At 51.6% G+C, this 15325-nt stretch overlaps 1 protein-coding gene across 4 annotated transcripts; it reads left to right on the top strand.

Annotated features, from left to right (window-relative positions):
• Positions 1-559: 559 nt before the first annotated feature.
• Positions 560-4687, top strand: SMIM12 (small integral membrane protein 12). Of its 4 annotated transcripts, none has more exons than XM_042953057.1 (3): positions 560-673; positions 831-892; positions 3620-4687. In XM_042953057.1, the coding sequence occupies exon 3, from the start codon at positions 3625-3627 to the stop codon at positions 3901-3903; it is 279 nt and encodes a 92-aa protein (XP_042808991.1). In that variant the 5' UTR covers positions 560-673; positions 831-892; positions 3620-3624; the 3' UTR covers positions 3904-4687. The 4 variants fall into 4 exon arrangements, with proteins under 4 accessions (XP_042808991.1, XP_042808990.1, XP_042808989.1 ...); XM_042953056.1 differs by having other exon boundaries at positions 831-900; XM_042953055.1 differs by lacking the exon at positions 831-892 and having other exon boundaries at positions 561-673; positions 3620-4676.
• Positions 4688-15325: the final 10638 nt, after the last annotated feature.

Genomic DNA, 15325 nt, shown 5'->3' with positions numbered 1-15325 from the left:
TTGTATCTGAGGGGTCAGGTAAGACTTAGGTTTTACTGCATTTCAATTTTTTGTATACCAACGATAGTACCATTTATTTCCCTGTTGCTCTGTGCCTGGCACAGCACTTTACATGCATTATCTCATCAAACCCTCACAACTTTCTGTGAAATAGGTGTTATTACCTTTATGCATAAGCTGGAAAGGAGGCGCAGGCTGATTAATAATGCCCCCAAGGTCACATGGCTAGAAAGCTAGCCCAGCTCTGAAGCGTTCTTAGAGTTCTAGACTATATTCTGCTAAGAAGATCTTGAAGTCAAGGAATCTGTCTTTAATTTTTGTGTGCCCAGACCTAGGTCTTAGAAGACGCCTAATAAACATCAGTTGAATAAAGAATGGATGACCTTCCACTTTCTCCCCGCGACAAGCACGTGCTAACGTCACTGGGAAACCTCCACACCACCAGGGGGCGCAGTACCCTTCTCTGTGCAGCGGGGCCTGCTGAGGACGCCTAGCTTCCTCTGGTTCTCTGGCTGGAGCTCAGCCAATCGCCGCGCTCCGAGAGAGCAGGCGCCGGTGGGCGGGATCCCGAGGCGAGGGCCTGCGGGCCGCTGGGAGTGGAGACGTCGGTGCTCCAGGCGAGTGAGCGGGCGGAGGACGGGGCCCGGACGGTGCAGTGCGGGCTGCGGCGCAGGTGAGCACGCGGTCCCGGCGGGCAGTTCCCTCCCCCAGAGCGGCCGCCGGGGCCGCCCGTTGCCGGGGGCACGGCTCCAGGCAGTGACCTCTGAATTAGGGAAGGGTGATCGCGAGTGTCTGCTCCCGCCCCGGCCTGACAGCTCCTCTCTTCCCAGGGCTCGGAAGCTGAGTCTGGGCTCCCAGCAGACCCTTTGCGACCAGGGCTTCTCGGCCTCAGGCACGTGGGTGAGAACGGACGCCGACAAGGCCACGAGCGTGGTGGGATAACGGGCAGGGCCTGGGAGCCCAGAGGAGGGAGAAGGGCAGATACTTGGACGTGGACCTCAGTTGCGCTCCCATCTCTGGGCTGGTCTCGAGTGACGGTCAGGGTCGGTCCTTCCACCCTGTCAGATCTCATCTGCCCTTGTTTACAGTTCTCAAATCTCGGAACTGCGGCTTCGGGTCTCATTGGGTCTCCAGGGCGCCGGCACAAGGACAGGCTTCCCGGGAACCCACTTGACCTTTACCGGACATTCAGGCTCCCTCTGTGTTGGGCCGGAAAGAATACGTTCCAGTATTTGCTGCTTTCATTTTGATACCCCAGGGATGACTTGGAGAGTATATAGCTTCTTGGAATCAGAAAAGTAGCCTGCTGTATTCCTGCCGCCTTTTGAGGGCGAGGGGGTGGGTGACTGCTGTGATTTTACACTGGCGGGTTGTCTGAGCTGTCATTCATTCATTCAACAAACTGTTTTGGGGAGCTTTGTACCAGACCGGGGTGGGGGGGGGGTGGGGGTGGTGGTGCACACAGACATGGTCCTTGCTCTTTTGGAGCTGAAGTGTTTTGAGAAATGCAGGTAAGTAGGGTAGGCTGCCAGCCCAACATCTGTCACAGAGAAAGTGGTTCTAAGGGTTGAATAAATGAATGAATTGACTAGTTGGGGAATGATTAGAATGTGGGCAGGACGACAGAGAGACCTTTGCTGCATGTGGGGAGTGATATGAATTGTGGACTCATGCTTGCTATGTTTGACGGCAAATGAGGGATCTGAATGGAGGATTGCTGTTTAGAGTAAGTGTTTACTTATAGGGAATTTGCATAAAAGGAAAGAAAATGAAGTATTAGGTTTGAGGTTCTTCAGCGGAGTTTTAACAACTTCTAAGTCTTATGATTTCACAAATCTGAGTAATCTTAGAGTTTGCCCAAGAGGGAAGCTCTTCCAGATAGTGACATGCCAAGTAGATGGGAAGAAATTGCAGGAAGCTCTCCCCAAGTCCAGGACTTGGAGGAAACAATACACCTGTCTGCACTGTGTTCTTACCGCTAGAAAGAGCACAAGCATTGAAGTTTGGAGAGGCCTGGATTCAAAAGCTGTGGCTATGTCACTTCTAGTGATCCTGGACAAGTTAACATAATGTCCTTGAGCCACTGTGGCCTTAGACACAAATCTGGGCTGATAATTCCTGCCTCATAGAGGTGTTGTAAAGATCAGGTGATGACTAGTGTGTGACTTGTCCAGCATAGGGCCTGGTGCTAAGACAAAGGACCCAGAGGGGAACCTTGAGGCTGCTGCAGTTTTTTTTCCTTGATGATGATCCATTATAGTCTTGGTTCACAGAACACTGGATTTCTCCAAAGAGAATTGGAACCAAAAAGAGAGAATCATTTTATCCTTGGTGACGTTTCAGTTGTACACTTTAGACCAGAGATAGCCAAGTTGGAGAAACACCTACAGAGTGCAAATGGAATGATCTTTTAGTTGAGACTTTGGGCAAGTTAGTTAACCCTCTGATAATGCCATCCACTTCTTAGAGTAGACATGACGATTAAAGGGAATACTATATATAAACTGCTTAGCCCAAGGACTGGCATATAAGAGCTTAATTTACTTACTTTCAGGATGCTCCAGAGCCATTCCACCTTTTTTTTTTTTTTCTGCCATGGGCTTGTACAGTGTTTTTTTTTGGTTGTTTTTTTTTTGTTTTGTTTTGTTTTTTTACAGAAAAACTCAAGCCCTAGTTTTTCAGTGTTGGTGATATTTTTAGGAGTTTATTATGCAAAATGAGGGTATGGGCTTGGTTGAAGAGAACGTATATTGTTATTTATTTATCTATCTATCTATCTATTTTTGAGAGGGGGTGGAGGGGCAGAGAGAGGGAGAGAATCCCAAGCAGGCTCCACGCTCAGCAAGGAGCCCAACGTGGGGCTTGATCTCCTGACTGTGAGATCATGACCTGAGCCGAGATCAAGAGTTGGATGCTTAACCAACTGAGCTACCCAGGTGCCCCGAAGAGAACGTATTTTGAAAGAGGTTTGGGCAGCAGTTTTGTAAAGTATACATATGTCTCATTGTTAGGGAAATCAAGGTCAGAATAGGAAAAAAATCATCATTATATAACATCCAGAATGGTTGAATTAGGGTTTTGGCCACTTAAATATGCTCCTTATTATTTTTGTGAGGCAAAGAAACTACTTCTCATTATCTTGGAGCCAGGAGACTCACAGTGGGACTACACATGGTAGGAAAATTATGGCTGGCTGTGTTCATGGAGAAACTGCATAGAGCAGAGAAAGGCTCTTGTCCATTTCTGTAATGTTGGCAAACTGTGGAGGCAGGGCCTGGGGTCAATAACAGACTTGAATCTTTGGTAGGTAAGCTCAGAGGTTCCCTTGTGGGGAACACTGCCATGCATGGTTGTGTAATTGTCAAAGAGCATAGTACATAAAAGAGATTCTTCCCCCTTTCCCTAACAATCATGTCTTTGAAAACTGCCTAGGTTGTTTCAGGGCCCAAACTGTTGCCTAAAGCAAGGTACCCTCTTGGATTACTCTGCCTGGGGTGGATGCTCAGTAAATTGTGCCAGGCTGCCTGGGAAGTGGAGAGCCCCAGTGGGTTGGGTTGTCCATATTCGGGGAAGAGGGGGTGCTGGTTTCTCCCTAATGCGGCCTTGTGCTCTTCTGCAGATGTCATGTGGCCTGTGCTCTGGACCGTGGTGCGTACCTATGCTCCCTATGTCACATTTCCTGTGGCCTTTGTGGTCGGGGCTGTGGGTTACCACCTGGAATGGTTCATCCGGGGAAAGGATCCCCAGCCCGTGGAGGAGGAGAAGAGCATCTCTGAGCGCCGGGAGGACCGCAAGCTGGATGAACTGCTAGGCAAGGACCACACCCAGGTGGTGAGCCTTAAGGACAAGCTGGAATTTGCCCCTAAAGCTGTCCTGAACAGAAACCGCCCGGAGAAGAACTAATGGAGGACACAGAGCCCCATGGGTCCTTCTGTGGGCCATGAGTGGCCCTGCCACCGTGTCTACCCGGCTCCAGAACCCACATGTCATTTGCTTTGTTGCTTCTTCTGGCCCTTCCCGCACCACCCAGCCTTGCACATACTGGCTGCTGTTCTGTTGCCAGGCAGACACGTGAGCAGCCGAGGGGCCAGTGAAGAGGAAAGGCCCTTGGGGGTTCTGGCCTGAAGGTTGCATCCGTTGTGTGGTGCGCAGGCTTCTGCGCTTCTGGGCGTGCTGCTGGGAGAAGTGTTATAAACGATGGCCGTCTGCTTCTGCGGGGAGGCTCTTCGGCCTCTAGGGGGAGGGGCTGGAGTTGGGGCTGCCTTAGGAGGCATGCCTGCAGGCCTAGTTCCTGTGTGCACTGGGAAGAATTCAAAAAGCTACCTGGCTTCTTTCACTAGTTTGCCCTCTTCCTGTGCTCATTCTTCCTGAAATCCTATCCTATCAGGTCAGGAAAGAGACTCCTCGGGGAGGAAAGCCTTTTTCTGTTCTTGGAAGTCCAGGCAGTTTGCCTTGGGACAGGTGAATTTGCTTGAAAACAGTCATGATTTTTCACCGCCCCCCCCCCCCCCCCATCACTGTATGGTACAAAACTTGATTAAAGTGGCATCTGAGAACCATGTTGATTGAATCCTATCTTCCAGATAGTGTTGGGGTCTCCTTAGGAGTTATGCAAGTGCAGGCACTTCAGGGGTGGATAATACTGGCCTTTAACTAAGGGCTCCGGGGCCCAGGCAGTGAGTCCTGGACGTGCAGGTTCCCAGCAGCCTTTTTATCATGATGGGAAGAGGCTTATAGGATATTTCAAAGTGTGAATTCAGTGTAGACCAGGGAGCTTAAGAATTGCTATCAAATTTCCCAGTTGTACACAGAACTACATTTTTCCCTATAAAAATAATATATTTTTAAATTATTAAAGAACTAAACATTAAAGAACATTTGGTAGAGATTTAAAAAGGGTCAGCCCCATGCCCAACCCCAGCTAGGGCTCTAGTACAACTACAAAGGTAGCATTTGTTCCCTTTCACTAATTCTTGGCATAGGTTTTTAAGATTTTTACATTATTGTCCACTTAATTTTATATTCTTTCTTTACATAGTTTCTCATATCGTAATCATTTTTTCTATCTTATCACATGGTCTTCACAATCCTACTTTAATAGCTTCACAACTGCCCATCAAGTGGGAAAAACGTAGTTTTCAGTAATTTCCCAGTTGCTGGATATTTGGATTGTTTCTGGTGGTTCACTAGTGTAAATATTGCAATACATATCTTTCATAAAGCTTTTCCTGCATTTTGGAGTCAATGGCAGGAACCACAAATGGCATTTTGGGTGAAATGGATGTGCAGTGTTGAGGACCTTGATGCATAATACCAAAGGTCTTTCTTAAATGGCTGCAGGAATTTATACTAAATGCTGCCGCTGAAGATGTCACTAGTGCTGTTGGAAGGGCAGTGAGAGCAGAGGGTGGGAAGAGGTGTAAGAACCTATTGTCCATGAAGTCAACTGACATTTAACCTAAGTGAGCAAAAGCAAGTAAGGAGCATATGATGAAGAATGAACTGTCTTTCAAGGTGATGATGGTGGTGGTGGGGAGGGGGGTGGGTTTGTCCTGCTTCTCTTCTCTTGGGACCTGAGGCCTGCTGGTATAACAGGTGGGTGGAGGTGGAATTCCTGAACAGGTGGGGTGGGCGGAGCTGGGAAGATGTGGAAAGGGGTGGCCCGAGGAGAGAGCAAGTCGTTAGTGGCCCTCCTCAGTCCCTGAAGCGAGTGGCAATGCTGAAATGAGCCACTGTTGCTTTTAGGGAATAAATCTAATGAGTGTGTGAGTGTCTACCACTGAGGTAAGCATGAGATGTCTGGTTCTGCAAGGGTGTGCCTAGCTCAGCTTGGTTAGCCTGCTGGCGGGTGACAGACCAGTGCTGCCGCCCTGTGGTGGTCCTGAGCATGACCAAGCCTGGCAGCCCTTCCCTGGCAGCCCTTCCCTGGGCTTAACAAGGAGCGGCAAAGGCTCATGCCCCCAGGGGTCAGTCGGGGGAGGTGGGGGGGGGGGGGCTTAAGTGAGCGGGGCTTAAGTGAACAGGCCAGGCCAGGAATTACAGGGACCGGCCTGCCTAAAGGGGGCAGTGGCCATGCAGCATCTTCCAATTTGTGATGCCAAATTTTTCGTTTTTTTTTTTCTTTTTTCTAAAAGATGCTAGAAATTTAGAATATTACGCATTTTTTTTTTTGGAAACTTGATTTTTAAATGTTGACATTTGATTTTTTAAAAAGAATTCAAAGCCTGCTAACATACCCGTGGATTTAATTTCATCCAGTAGCTGCCAATTTGTGACTTCTCAAACTGTCCCTTTCCTTTCAGTGAAATCTGCGAGGTATACATTTTTTTTTTTTTTAAAAGCAGTATAACAACTTGTGGCAAATATTAGGGCCCAGGATTAGTTTCTCTTGAAACCAGTCTAATAGATATTAGACACTTAATATCTAATATCAGTCTAAGCAGAACTTTAGAGGATAGAAAACCTACAGAAACCTCACCAAAAAAGTTTTCCCACAAACTAAGACATTTTTGGATTTGCAGATATTTCAGAATAACCCTGTCACTGCTGATGTAGCTCCGCCCAGGGCCTGGCTGCCGAAGCCCTGTCTTTGGAAACCTACATTGCTCCCTTCCAGGAGTCTCATTTTATGCCCCCTCTAGGGCAGTTTCATTTCCTAGGGTTTGCCCTCACTGAATCTCTGCCGCCAGCAGGTCTATTAATATCCCCAGCTGGCTCTTTCTTTCCCACGGCTGGCCGGGATCTGCTGCCGTGGTGGAACTCTGACACAGTGCGTGCCTTCTTGCCTCTGCTCAGGTGACATCGAGTAGCAGGGTTCCTGTGGTTGTGGGCAAAGGCAGGCCAAGGTGGCTGGAATGAACCAGGGCACTGGTTTCTTCCATGCTTGCTGATTCACCTTGGAGGCACATGTCCCTCTTCTGGACTGGCCCAATTGTCACGACTCACTGAAACACATTATTAGTAAGGAGAGGTGCTTGGTGCTTGCTAAAGGTGCTTGGCCCCTTCTCGGGTGTTTTCTCGGTCCAGTGATGGTGGTGGCTTTAGAGCAGGGTTATCCTGTCTGAGCTTGGCAGGAATCACTTCTGTCCCCTCAGAGGCCCAGTGTCTGGTGCTTTTCCACTCCCTCTAGAGCCTTTCCTGTGCCTGTTGCTGTGTTAGCACAAGTCAGCTGGGCAGCTGCCAGGATAAGCCTGCCAGGGAGCCCTTTGACTCTCGTCGGCTTCCCAGGGTCCCAGGCTGGTGGGACTGTTGGCCGAGTGAAACACGATGGGATTAGCCTCCCTGAAGCTGCCTGGGAGCCGGGCAGCAAACATGGAAAAGCTGTCTTGCCTCCCTTTTCCACTTTGGTGTGGACGTCTCTGCACTTGTAGAGTGGTGAGCCAGGGCAGCGTGGCAGAGTAAAAATAAAGTGCATTCTCGAGTCCAACAGTTGAGTTATGAATACTGCCTCCGCAACTAGCTGAATGACCTTGGGCAAGTCACTTAGCCTTTCTGAACCTCACTGTCCTCATCTGTAAAATGGGGATAAGAATACCTATATTTGCTGGGTGGCAGCAGGCTGAGGTAACATGTAAAGTTTTTAGCAGGGTCTATGACAACCAGTAGGTAGGTGCTCAATAATGTTAGCTGCTTTCATTTTACTGCAGGAAAAGCCTCCATTTCCTGCAATAGTTGCATGTGTCCTTGTGATCCTGGTGAAGTGGGGATCTGGAGGCAGGACCAGCCTTGGCTGGGAGAGTGATAACAGGACCCTGACAGGCCTGGTGGCTGAGGACTTCTTAGGAATATTTTACAGAAGGGACTGCCTTGGATAAGAACCAAGCTGGCCAGACCTGTGTCACTAAGTAGCAGTTCTGTTGGTGCCGTCTGCAGGGTCAGAGATGGGAAGTGGGGAGCAAGGGGTTGCAGAATCCCCAGGAGTCCTGTATCAGGAGCACAGGTAGAGGAAAGAGCCTTGGACTTGGGGACAAGGAAACTGGGTGACATGGGACATGACCTTTCACTTCCCCTGGCCTTGGCTTCTCCACCTGCAAACTGGGGACGTGCGTGTGTTCCCTGCTGATGGTGTAAAGAGAAGGAGAAACCAATCCCGAGGACGCTTTGAAAACCGCTTGTGCTAGGTGATAGTCCAGTGAAGCCTTACTTCTAGCGCACTGGATGGCAGCCAGTCTGAATAATGAAATGGAAATAAATGCTCTTCTATTCCTTTTCTGTACACAGTCTCCCAGAGTATTTGCTAAAGAGCAGTCTTTGGGATACCAGCTTTAAGAATGGAGAAGAGTAATTAGTCTGGATTTCCCTCCAGTATCGAATGATGGGTTTGCAGATAGCTCCGTAATCTAGTTGTGTGACTAGGAAAGTCACTTCACTTCTCCAAACATCATCTGTAAACTGGGGATGCTTCTGCCTCCCTCACAGAGTTGGGAAGATTGAGGGAATCCACCCCAGGTTTGGTGTGGAGCCCTCCCCCTCTGTCCTGTTTCTCCCTTGTTGTCTGACTCCCTCCCCCACCCCCCCTCTTGTGGGCTCCATTGAGCCAACCTGCAGTTACCCTCCTCTGTATCGCATCATCTTGCCTAAACTGTCAGTCTCTTCCTGGAAATTCTTCCTATTTCTGCCAGCATTTTCTTTCTGAAAGACATTTCTGATGAGGTCACTGCTTAAAGACCGCCATGGCTCCTCTCACCAGAGCCCCTGGCATGCCTCACTCCTTCTTTCACTAGCTTGCTCCAGCCTCCCTCCCATCATCCCTGGGACAGAGGCCAGCCTTTGCCGCTTCCTGAGCACATGATGCTTGTTCCAATCCTGATACCTCTATGTCCATCGTGTGTCCCTCCTCCTTGGCTACTTGGTGAACTCCTGTGACGCTGCAAGATATAGTACGGGCTCAAAGGCACTTTCCTAAGCGGAGGCTGTCCTTCCCTCCCTGCTTGTCCAGCCCTGTGGTCATTGTCCTGTGGCATTTGTTACAAGGCACTGTAATGGGTGTGTGTCTTCCCCCGTTAGACTGTGAGTTCCTTGAGGGCAGGCGCCACGTCTTATCCACCTCTGCCCCTCGCAGGGGGCCTGGCACAGAGTCATTTTCAATAAATGTTGAGTGAATTAAGAGGCCCCCCGAGTGTGATTCTGGGGTGGAGCGGACAACTGGGGCTGGGTGCGGAGACCAGCTTCTATGGAAGCTGAGGGGGCAAGACCACCGGGCGTGTGCTTTGAGGCGCCTGGCCGCCTTGAGCTAATGGCGGCACTGTGTTGCTACTGCTTTGTCTTCCCCGAGGCTGGTCATGAGTGAAACCAAAAGAAGCCACTGGCTTCATTTTCCCAGGGGAAGTGGGGCTTGGGCAGAGGGCTGGCTTTCCCCACTGGGTGGGACCTGGACCAGCATAGCCCATGATGAATTTGACCCTGATGACTCTGTAGTGGGGAACAATGTCCTCAGGAAAGCATTCAGGAAACCCTTCGTGTAGTAGTGATCAAAGCCCTGCAGCAGCTCGGCAGGGTGGATGGGAACGCTCCAAGGAACCCGGCAAGGCCCTGGGATGGAGCCCAGGGAATCCCTTAATGCCCTTACCAGGTGGGGCTCTCCCTCAGCCTCAGCAGAACCCTGGGCCAACCCTGGGGGACACGGAAATCCTAGGGAGGCCTGGGAGTGCTGGGGGGTCTGAGGGAGCCCCTGCTTTGGGAGTGTCTCCGTTTTGTCTCCATTCATCCCTTAGGCCGGGGAGGGCAGGTAGGCTGCTAGGTGAGGCAGGCTTCCATTTCCTCATTTCACCTAAAAGCTGAGGTAAACCTTGTATTCACAAGAAGCCCTCTTCGTTTGTCCCTCATCCCCAGTGAGTTCAACCAGAAGGGAGAAGAGCACTGGTTCCTGTTAGGCTGACAGGGGATCTGAGGCCCCGAGCGGGAAATGGCTCACCCCAGATAACCAGCAGAGCTGGGTCTGTAGCCACCCGGTGCCCCCTCCCCTTCCCAGTTTACATGTTGTCATCACACCAAAGCAAGGTCAGCTGGCCTGCAGACGGGTAGACCCGATGAGGGAAGCACCCTTTGAGTGCAGGCTGGCCATAGGGCACAGCTGGGGCCCTCTGTGGGCGGCTCACGTGACATACCTCGGATGGAGGCCGCAGCCTGCTTTTCCTGCCCCTTCCCACTTTCGTTTTCCCAGTGCGCGGACCACAGACAAACCTTTAGGGGTAGCTCTGCCTCTCTGACGCTCTCCAGGCTGTTTTCCCCACGCGCAGGAGGGTAGGAGGTCACAGACTTTCCCACAGATGGAGCCCCGTGTGTTTATAATTTGGTCAATTGATGACAAGGTTTGTTTATCTACTGTTGTCCCTAAAGCCCTGTCCTTGGCTGGCTGTCACCTCCCTGACATATGCTGGGGCCTCGAAGGGCTCCGATCCCAGCCCTCCCCGCTTCCCCTCCAAGAAACTCAGCTCTGGAGTTAGGCTGCTTGGGTTCAAAACCCAACATAGCCACTTAGAACTCTGAGGCCTCGTCCAAGCTTCCCAGCTTCTCTGTTTCAATTCCACGTGTCAGGTGGGCTAATACAGGACTTATCTCAGGGGGTCATTGTGAAGATTAAGAGAAAACATGCAAGGCATTTGGAACTGAGACTCACTGATAGCCCTCAGGAAAGGTGGTTATTTTGATTCATAGCAGTTTTTTTTGTGTTCCACGCATGTACTCTTGCAACAAGGCCCTGTTCTCTGGGCTTTAAGAGGAGGTTCCTGAGTGTAGAGGGGAAATGGGCCTACAGTAATGCCGTGACAGGAGGCTGGGGAGTGGTGAGGGCATTCTGATCCTCAGCTCTGAGGCCCTTTGGCTTTGCCATTTGGTGCTTTTCTGCCCCAACCCCTGCTTCACTGCCTCCCCCACCCCCCAGCCTCTTCTGCATTGCTTTGGCATCTCGCAGCATCCCCCGGTTCCAGCTGGGTCCCCGACACCCACACAGCCCTGCCTTGGTTGGCCCACTCATTGGCCTGTAGGCAGGTGGAAGTTTCTGGAGGAGGCTGTAGAAGCTGGGCATCTGAGGGGAAGGGCCAAGCTGAAGGGGTCCTTCCTGGGTTATCGTGGCTCTCGGAGCACCAACCCAGCTGACAGTGTGTGAGGAGGAAGTCCCCCCAGACCCCTCATCAAGAGGAGGGTCTTAATTTGCTAGGGTGGCTGCAACAAAATACCACAGTCCAGGTGGCTTGAACGCAGGCATTACTTTTCTCACAGTTCTGGAGGCTAAAAGTTTGAGATCAGGTGCCTGCAGTGTTGCTTCCCTCTGAGGTCTCTCTCCTTGACTTGGAGATAGCTGCCTTCTTGCTCTACCCATGGTGGTCCCCCTGTGCACTTGCGTGACACCGCGTCCCGGGTGTCTTTTGTATCCAAATCTGTTCTTGTAAAGACAACAGATTGGATTAGGGCCCACTCTTAATGGCCTCTTCTAATTTAATCACCTCATTAAAGGCCTTATGTCCAAACACAGTCACATTCTGAGGTACTGGGGGTCAGGACTTCAACATGAATTTTGAGGGGACACAATTTTGAGGGTAAGGCAGCGGTAGGGAAAAGGCTGCCTCTGCCTTAGGGGAGAGACTTGGGTGTGGGGTACCCAGCCCCCTGAGGCAGGGGCCTGCTGGCCTCTGGCGCTGGCCTGGTTCTGGGGTGAAGCTGGTGCTGGCTCCCCCTCGCCTCCCCAAGAGACCGTAGGGTAGCAACTAAATGCCTGAGGCCGGAAGACACTGTGAGCTGATTATCCCTGTGGTCTCTGGGGTGAAGGAACAGTCAGCGGGCCCCAGGCATGGGTCCTGTCCTTCCCCTGCCTTATCAGAGCCTAGACGCCCTTCCGCCTCGAGGCAGCCTTTACAGGCCTGGCCATGGCCCCAGGCTCTCCCAGTGGGGGCTGACTTTGAGGGGAGAACTCAGCTGCCCTTGTGTTAGCTGAGCTGTGCAACTCACAGTAAGTATCCTTTCAGGTAGGGAGCGGTAGAAAGGCACCGAGAATTATGATTTTTTCCAGAAGATTTACCTGCCTGCTTGGGTTGGTTCATGCTGATATTCCAGTATAGACATTTTCCCTTGAGCTCATGTGTGTTTTGATAAAAGCAGAGGAGGGTGGGAAAGTGACTCAGATGTTTGCTGGGATTCGGAATTGGCCACAGATAACCAGCCAGCACCTTGCTTTGGCCCGGAGCCCACCTCTGTGTCACTTTCATGCAGCCCTGTTCAGCAGATTAGAGAACATTTCAGGGGCCTCTGATGGTGCCCTGCCCTTCCCCAACCCTCGGTGTGTCCCTCTGGGGTCTGCAGCCCCGGGGCTCATGTGGCCCCTGGTTCCCTCAGGGTCCGGAGCCAACGTACAGGCAGGGGTGGTGGATGCTTTAGGACAGGCTGCCAGCCACCTCCTGCCCAGCCAGCTCAAGTCCTGGGATTGCGATGTTCCGGCCTCTTGGAAGAGAGCTGGAGGACAGCCGCCCCGGTTCTCTGGTGGCCCTCATTAGTCTCGGCACCTGAGGCAGACAAATCCCAGCCAAGAACAGGGACATAAGCTTGCTTGCTGAGCTCCTGCAGGCTAAGTGTTGGGTGGGTGCTTCACGAAATCTCACTTAATCCTCCCAAGATGACTGCAAGACAGGGATTGTCTCCATGTTAAGGAGGTGGAATCTGAGACTCAGCCACTAAGCCACCCTCTTAAGTCACAGGTGGAGAAGGTGGTGCCACTTAAGCCCAGGTCTGCTGGCTTCGGAGTTCTTTTCTACCCCAGGGAAGCTGGCGGTCCCTGCTGATTTCACTGTGCGCATGGCCTTTCTTCCCCTGGGACAGGGAGGGTGGAGGGTGGGAAAACTGGTGAGTGCTTCCTCCCTTTCCATCTCCAGAGACCTCTTTGTTCTCCCCATTCCTGGACACTGTGGGCCTGGGGCTCCTCACTGGCTGAGCTGGAGCTCTCAGGTCTCCAGTGGCTAGCTGGGAATGAATAGGGTAGTCACCCCTTGACCTGTCTGGCTTCCCACACCACTCCCCCTCCCCCAGGCAGCCACAATGGCCTGAGGCTGATTCAGTGCCTCCTTTATCGAAAGTGGAGAACAATGCTCAGAGGCAGGCTGCTGGCGGCAGGGTGGGTACAGCCCCCTGCCCTCTGAGGGTTGCTTCTCCAGTGCCAGGAAGTTGAGGGAGGACTGTCCATGTCTGGGGTCTGGGGTAGAAGGCCTAAGGGGGCACGTGAAAGGAGGGGGTAAATGGTACCCTTCCCTTACTCCCAGACCTGAACGTGTCTCCCAGTACAAAGCAAGGCTAGGGGTGGTATGACTCCGCCTCCCATTAGCTGGGTGACCCTCTGCCAATGACCTCATTTCTTTGTGTCCTTGCCTTGAACATGAGGCTTTACCAGCAATGTCACCAGGTAACAGAGAGGAAAGCTCTCAGTCTAGTGCCTGACTCCATAGAAAATGCTCAGTTGCATTTGTTCCTAGCTGCCCCCTGTCTTGCTCTCTCTGATCAGCCTCTCTTGGGAGGCAGGGTTCATGGGGGAGGCACTGCCTGGGAAAAGACTTTTCTTGAGTCTAGCTGGAGCCTGGAGGGAAAGGAGGCCTCCCTGCTCTCTTGTTGTGCTGTGCTTTTCATGACCCAGAGGAAGCTGAAGGAATCCTGAGCATCCATTCTGGTAGGATAGATGGTTGAAGGGGTGACTGAAGAGGCCTTCATAAGCCTAGAACCGTGCTTGGTGTGTCCCAGAGGTATGCAAGGAGACACGGGAAAGCCTTTCCCAGCAGAAGGCCTGAGATCCTGGAACTGGGGGCTAGGGGACTGTTACTGAGGAAGGCCACACAGTCTTTAAAAATAGGTCATTTTGTTCTGATTGGGCTTGGGTGGGGTTTGGCAAGGAGGTGGAGAAACAGGGCAGAGGCCAGCAGGGAATTCACCCTTGAATCAGAAATGAGGTGAGATGGGTGGCTTTCTTGGCAGAGAGAGTTGAATCCTGCCTGGGCCAGGGGGTGGACAGGGAAGCCCCACCACTGCCCCTGCCCCCAGCTTTGCCGAGCTATATTTTCAGAGACAGCACAGGAAGTGGGCTTTCACAATGTCAGGATACAGGAAGCTATCGGACTATTGAAGGCCACTTCCTGTGAGCTGGTCATTCACATACATTTGTCACCGGCTATCAGGCCTTTTGGGCCCTGCCATTGTCTGGAGGGGCTGCAAAAGCCTGGGGCCGCCAGCAGAGGCTCTTGGACACAGAATGCACTATTGTGCTGAACTGGCAGCACCCCATGGGGTGGGGAGGAAAGCCGGTGGGTGAGAAAGGGACAGCCTGCCTCTCATTGTCACTGACTGCACAATGAGGTTGGGGGCTGGGGTCTGCTCCTGCTCATGGGAGCCTGAACTTCTGGGAGAAGGGATGGCTGCAGCAGGAGTCTGCTTTCGGGCATCATGCCAGACAGAGCTGGAAAGGAGTTCAGGCCCTTTATTAGCAGTGGTGGGTTTTCTAGATCTCTGCCAAGAACCAGTGTGATATAAAATGGGCTTTGAGTCGAGCAGACCTCGACTTTGAGGTCATACTCTGCCACTGTCACCTGTGTGACTTTGGCCAGGCCCCCTCACCTCTCTGAGCTTTAGGCTTGCTCCCACAAAACCAGAAGAATTACAACCACCTCATAAGATGATCAGTACTCGAGATGGTCTGTTGAAGTTCTGAGTACCTGGCATGAAATTAGAGGTCTGAGAAATGTTAGTTCCTTCTCCACCCTCATCTCCTTCCCTTCCAGCTTCACTTCTGACCCCGCTGTCTGGTCCTCCAGCAGTGAGCGAATCAGCGTGTGCAGGGGAGTGAAGAGGTATTTTAATATCAGCCCAAACAAAGAGCTGTGCCTTTCCCTATGCCAAGAATATCAAATCAGCTGTTAATTATCTGCACTAATGGACGGCACAGAAGCAGATCATCTTTCTTTGGCCATGTGCCTTTGGCCTTGTGTGTGAATCTGGGTGTGTCTGAGTTCTACAAATTCACTTCAGGCCAAACAGAGAAGTTGTAACAGGGCAGACCTAGCTCAGGAAGAGGCAGGTTAGAGACGTCTGGCAGCCCGGGGCTTTGCCCTGCTCAGCTCTGACCCGTCAGTGCCAGGAAGGGGCACTTTGTTCCTCAGCTGTGTAATGAGGTGGAAAACCAGGGGCTTTGAGGTCATACACTTGGGTTCAAACCTTGACTCTGGCCCTAACTAACTGTGTGACCTTAGGCAGGTTATTAAAGCTTTTTGTGTCTCAGTGTCTTCATTTGTGAGGTGGGGATAATCTCACTTTGCAGGGTTTCTGTGAGGACGAAATAAGGTAATGCATAGGCCTT

The sequence above is a fragment of the Panthera leo genome, chromosome C1 (genome assembly GCF_018350215.1).
Source record: "Panthera leo isolate Ple1 chromosome C1, P.leo_Ple1_pat1.1, whole genome shotgun sequence".
Lineage (NCBI taxonomy): Eukaryota > Metazoa > Chordata > Mammalia > Carnivora > Felidae > Panthera > Panthera leo.
This window is presented reverse-complemented; position numbering and strand designations above follow the sequence as displayed.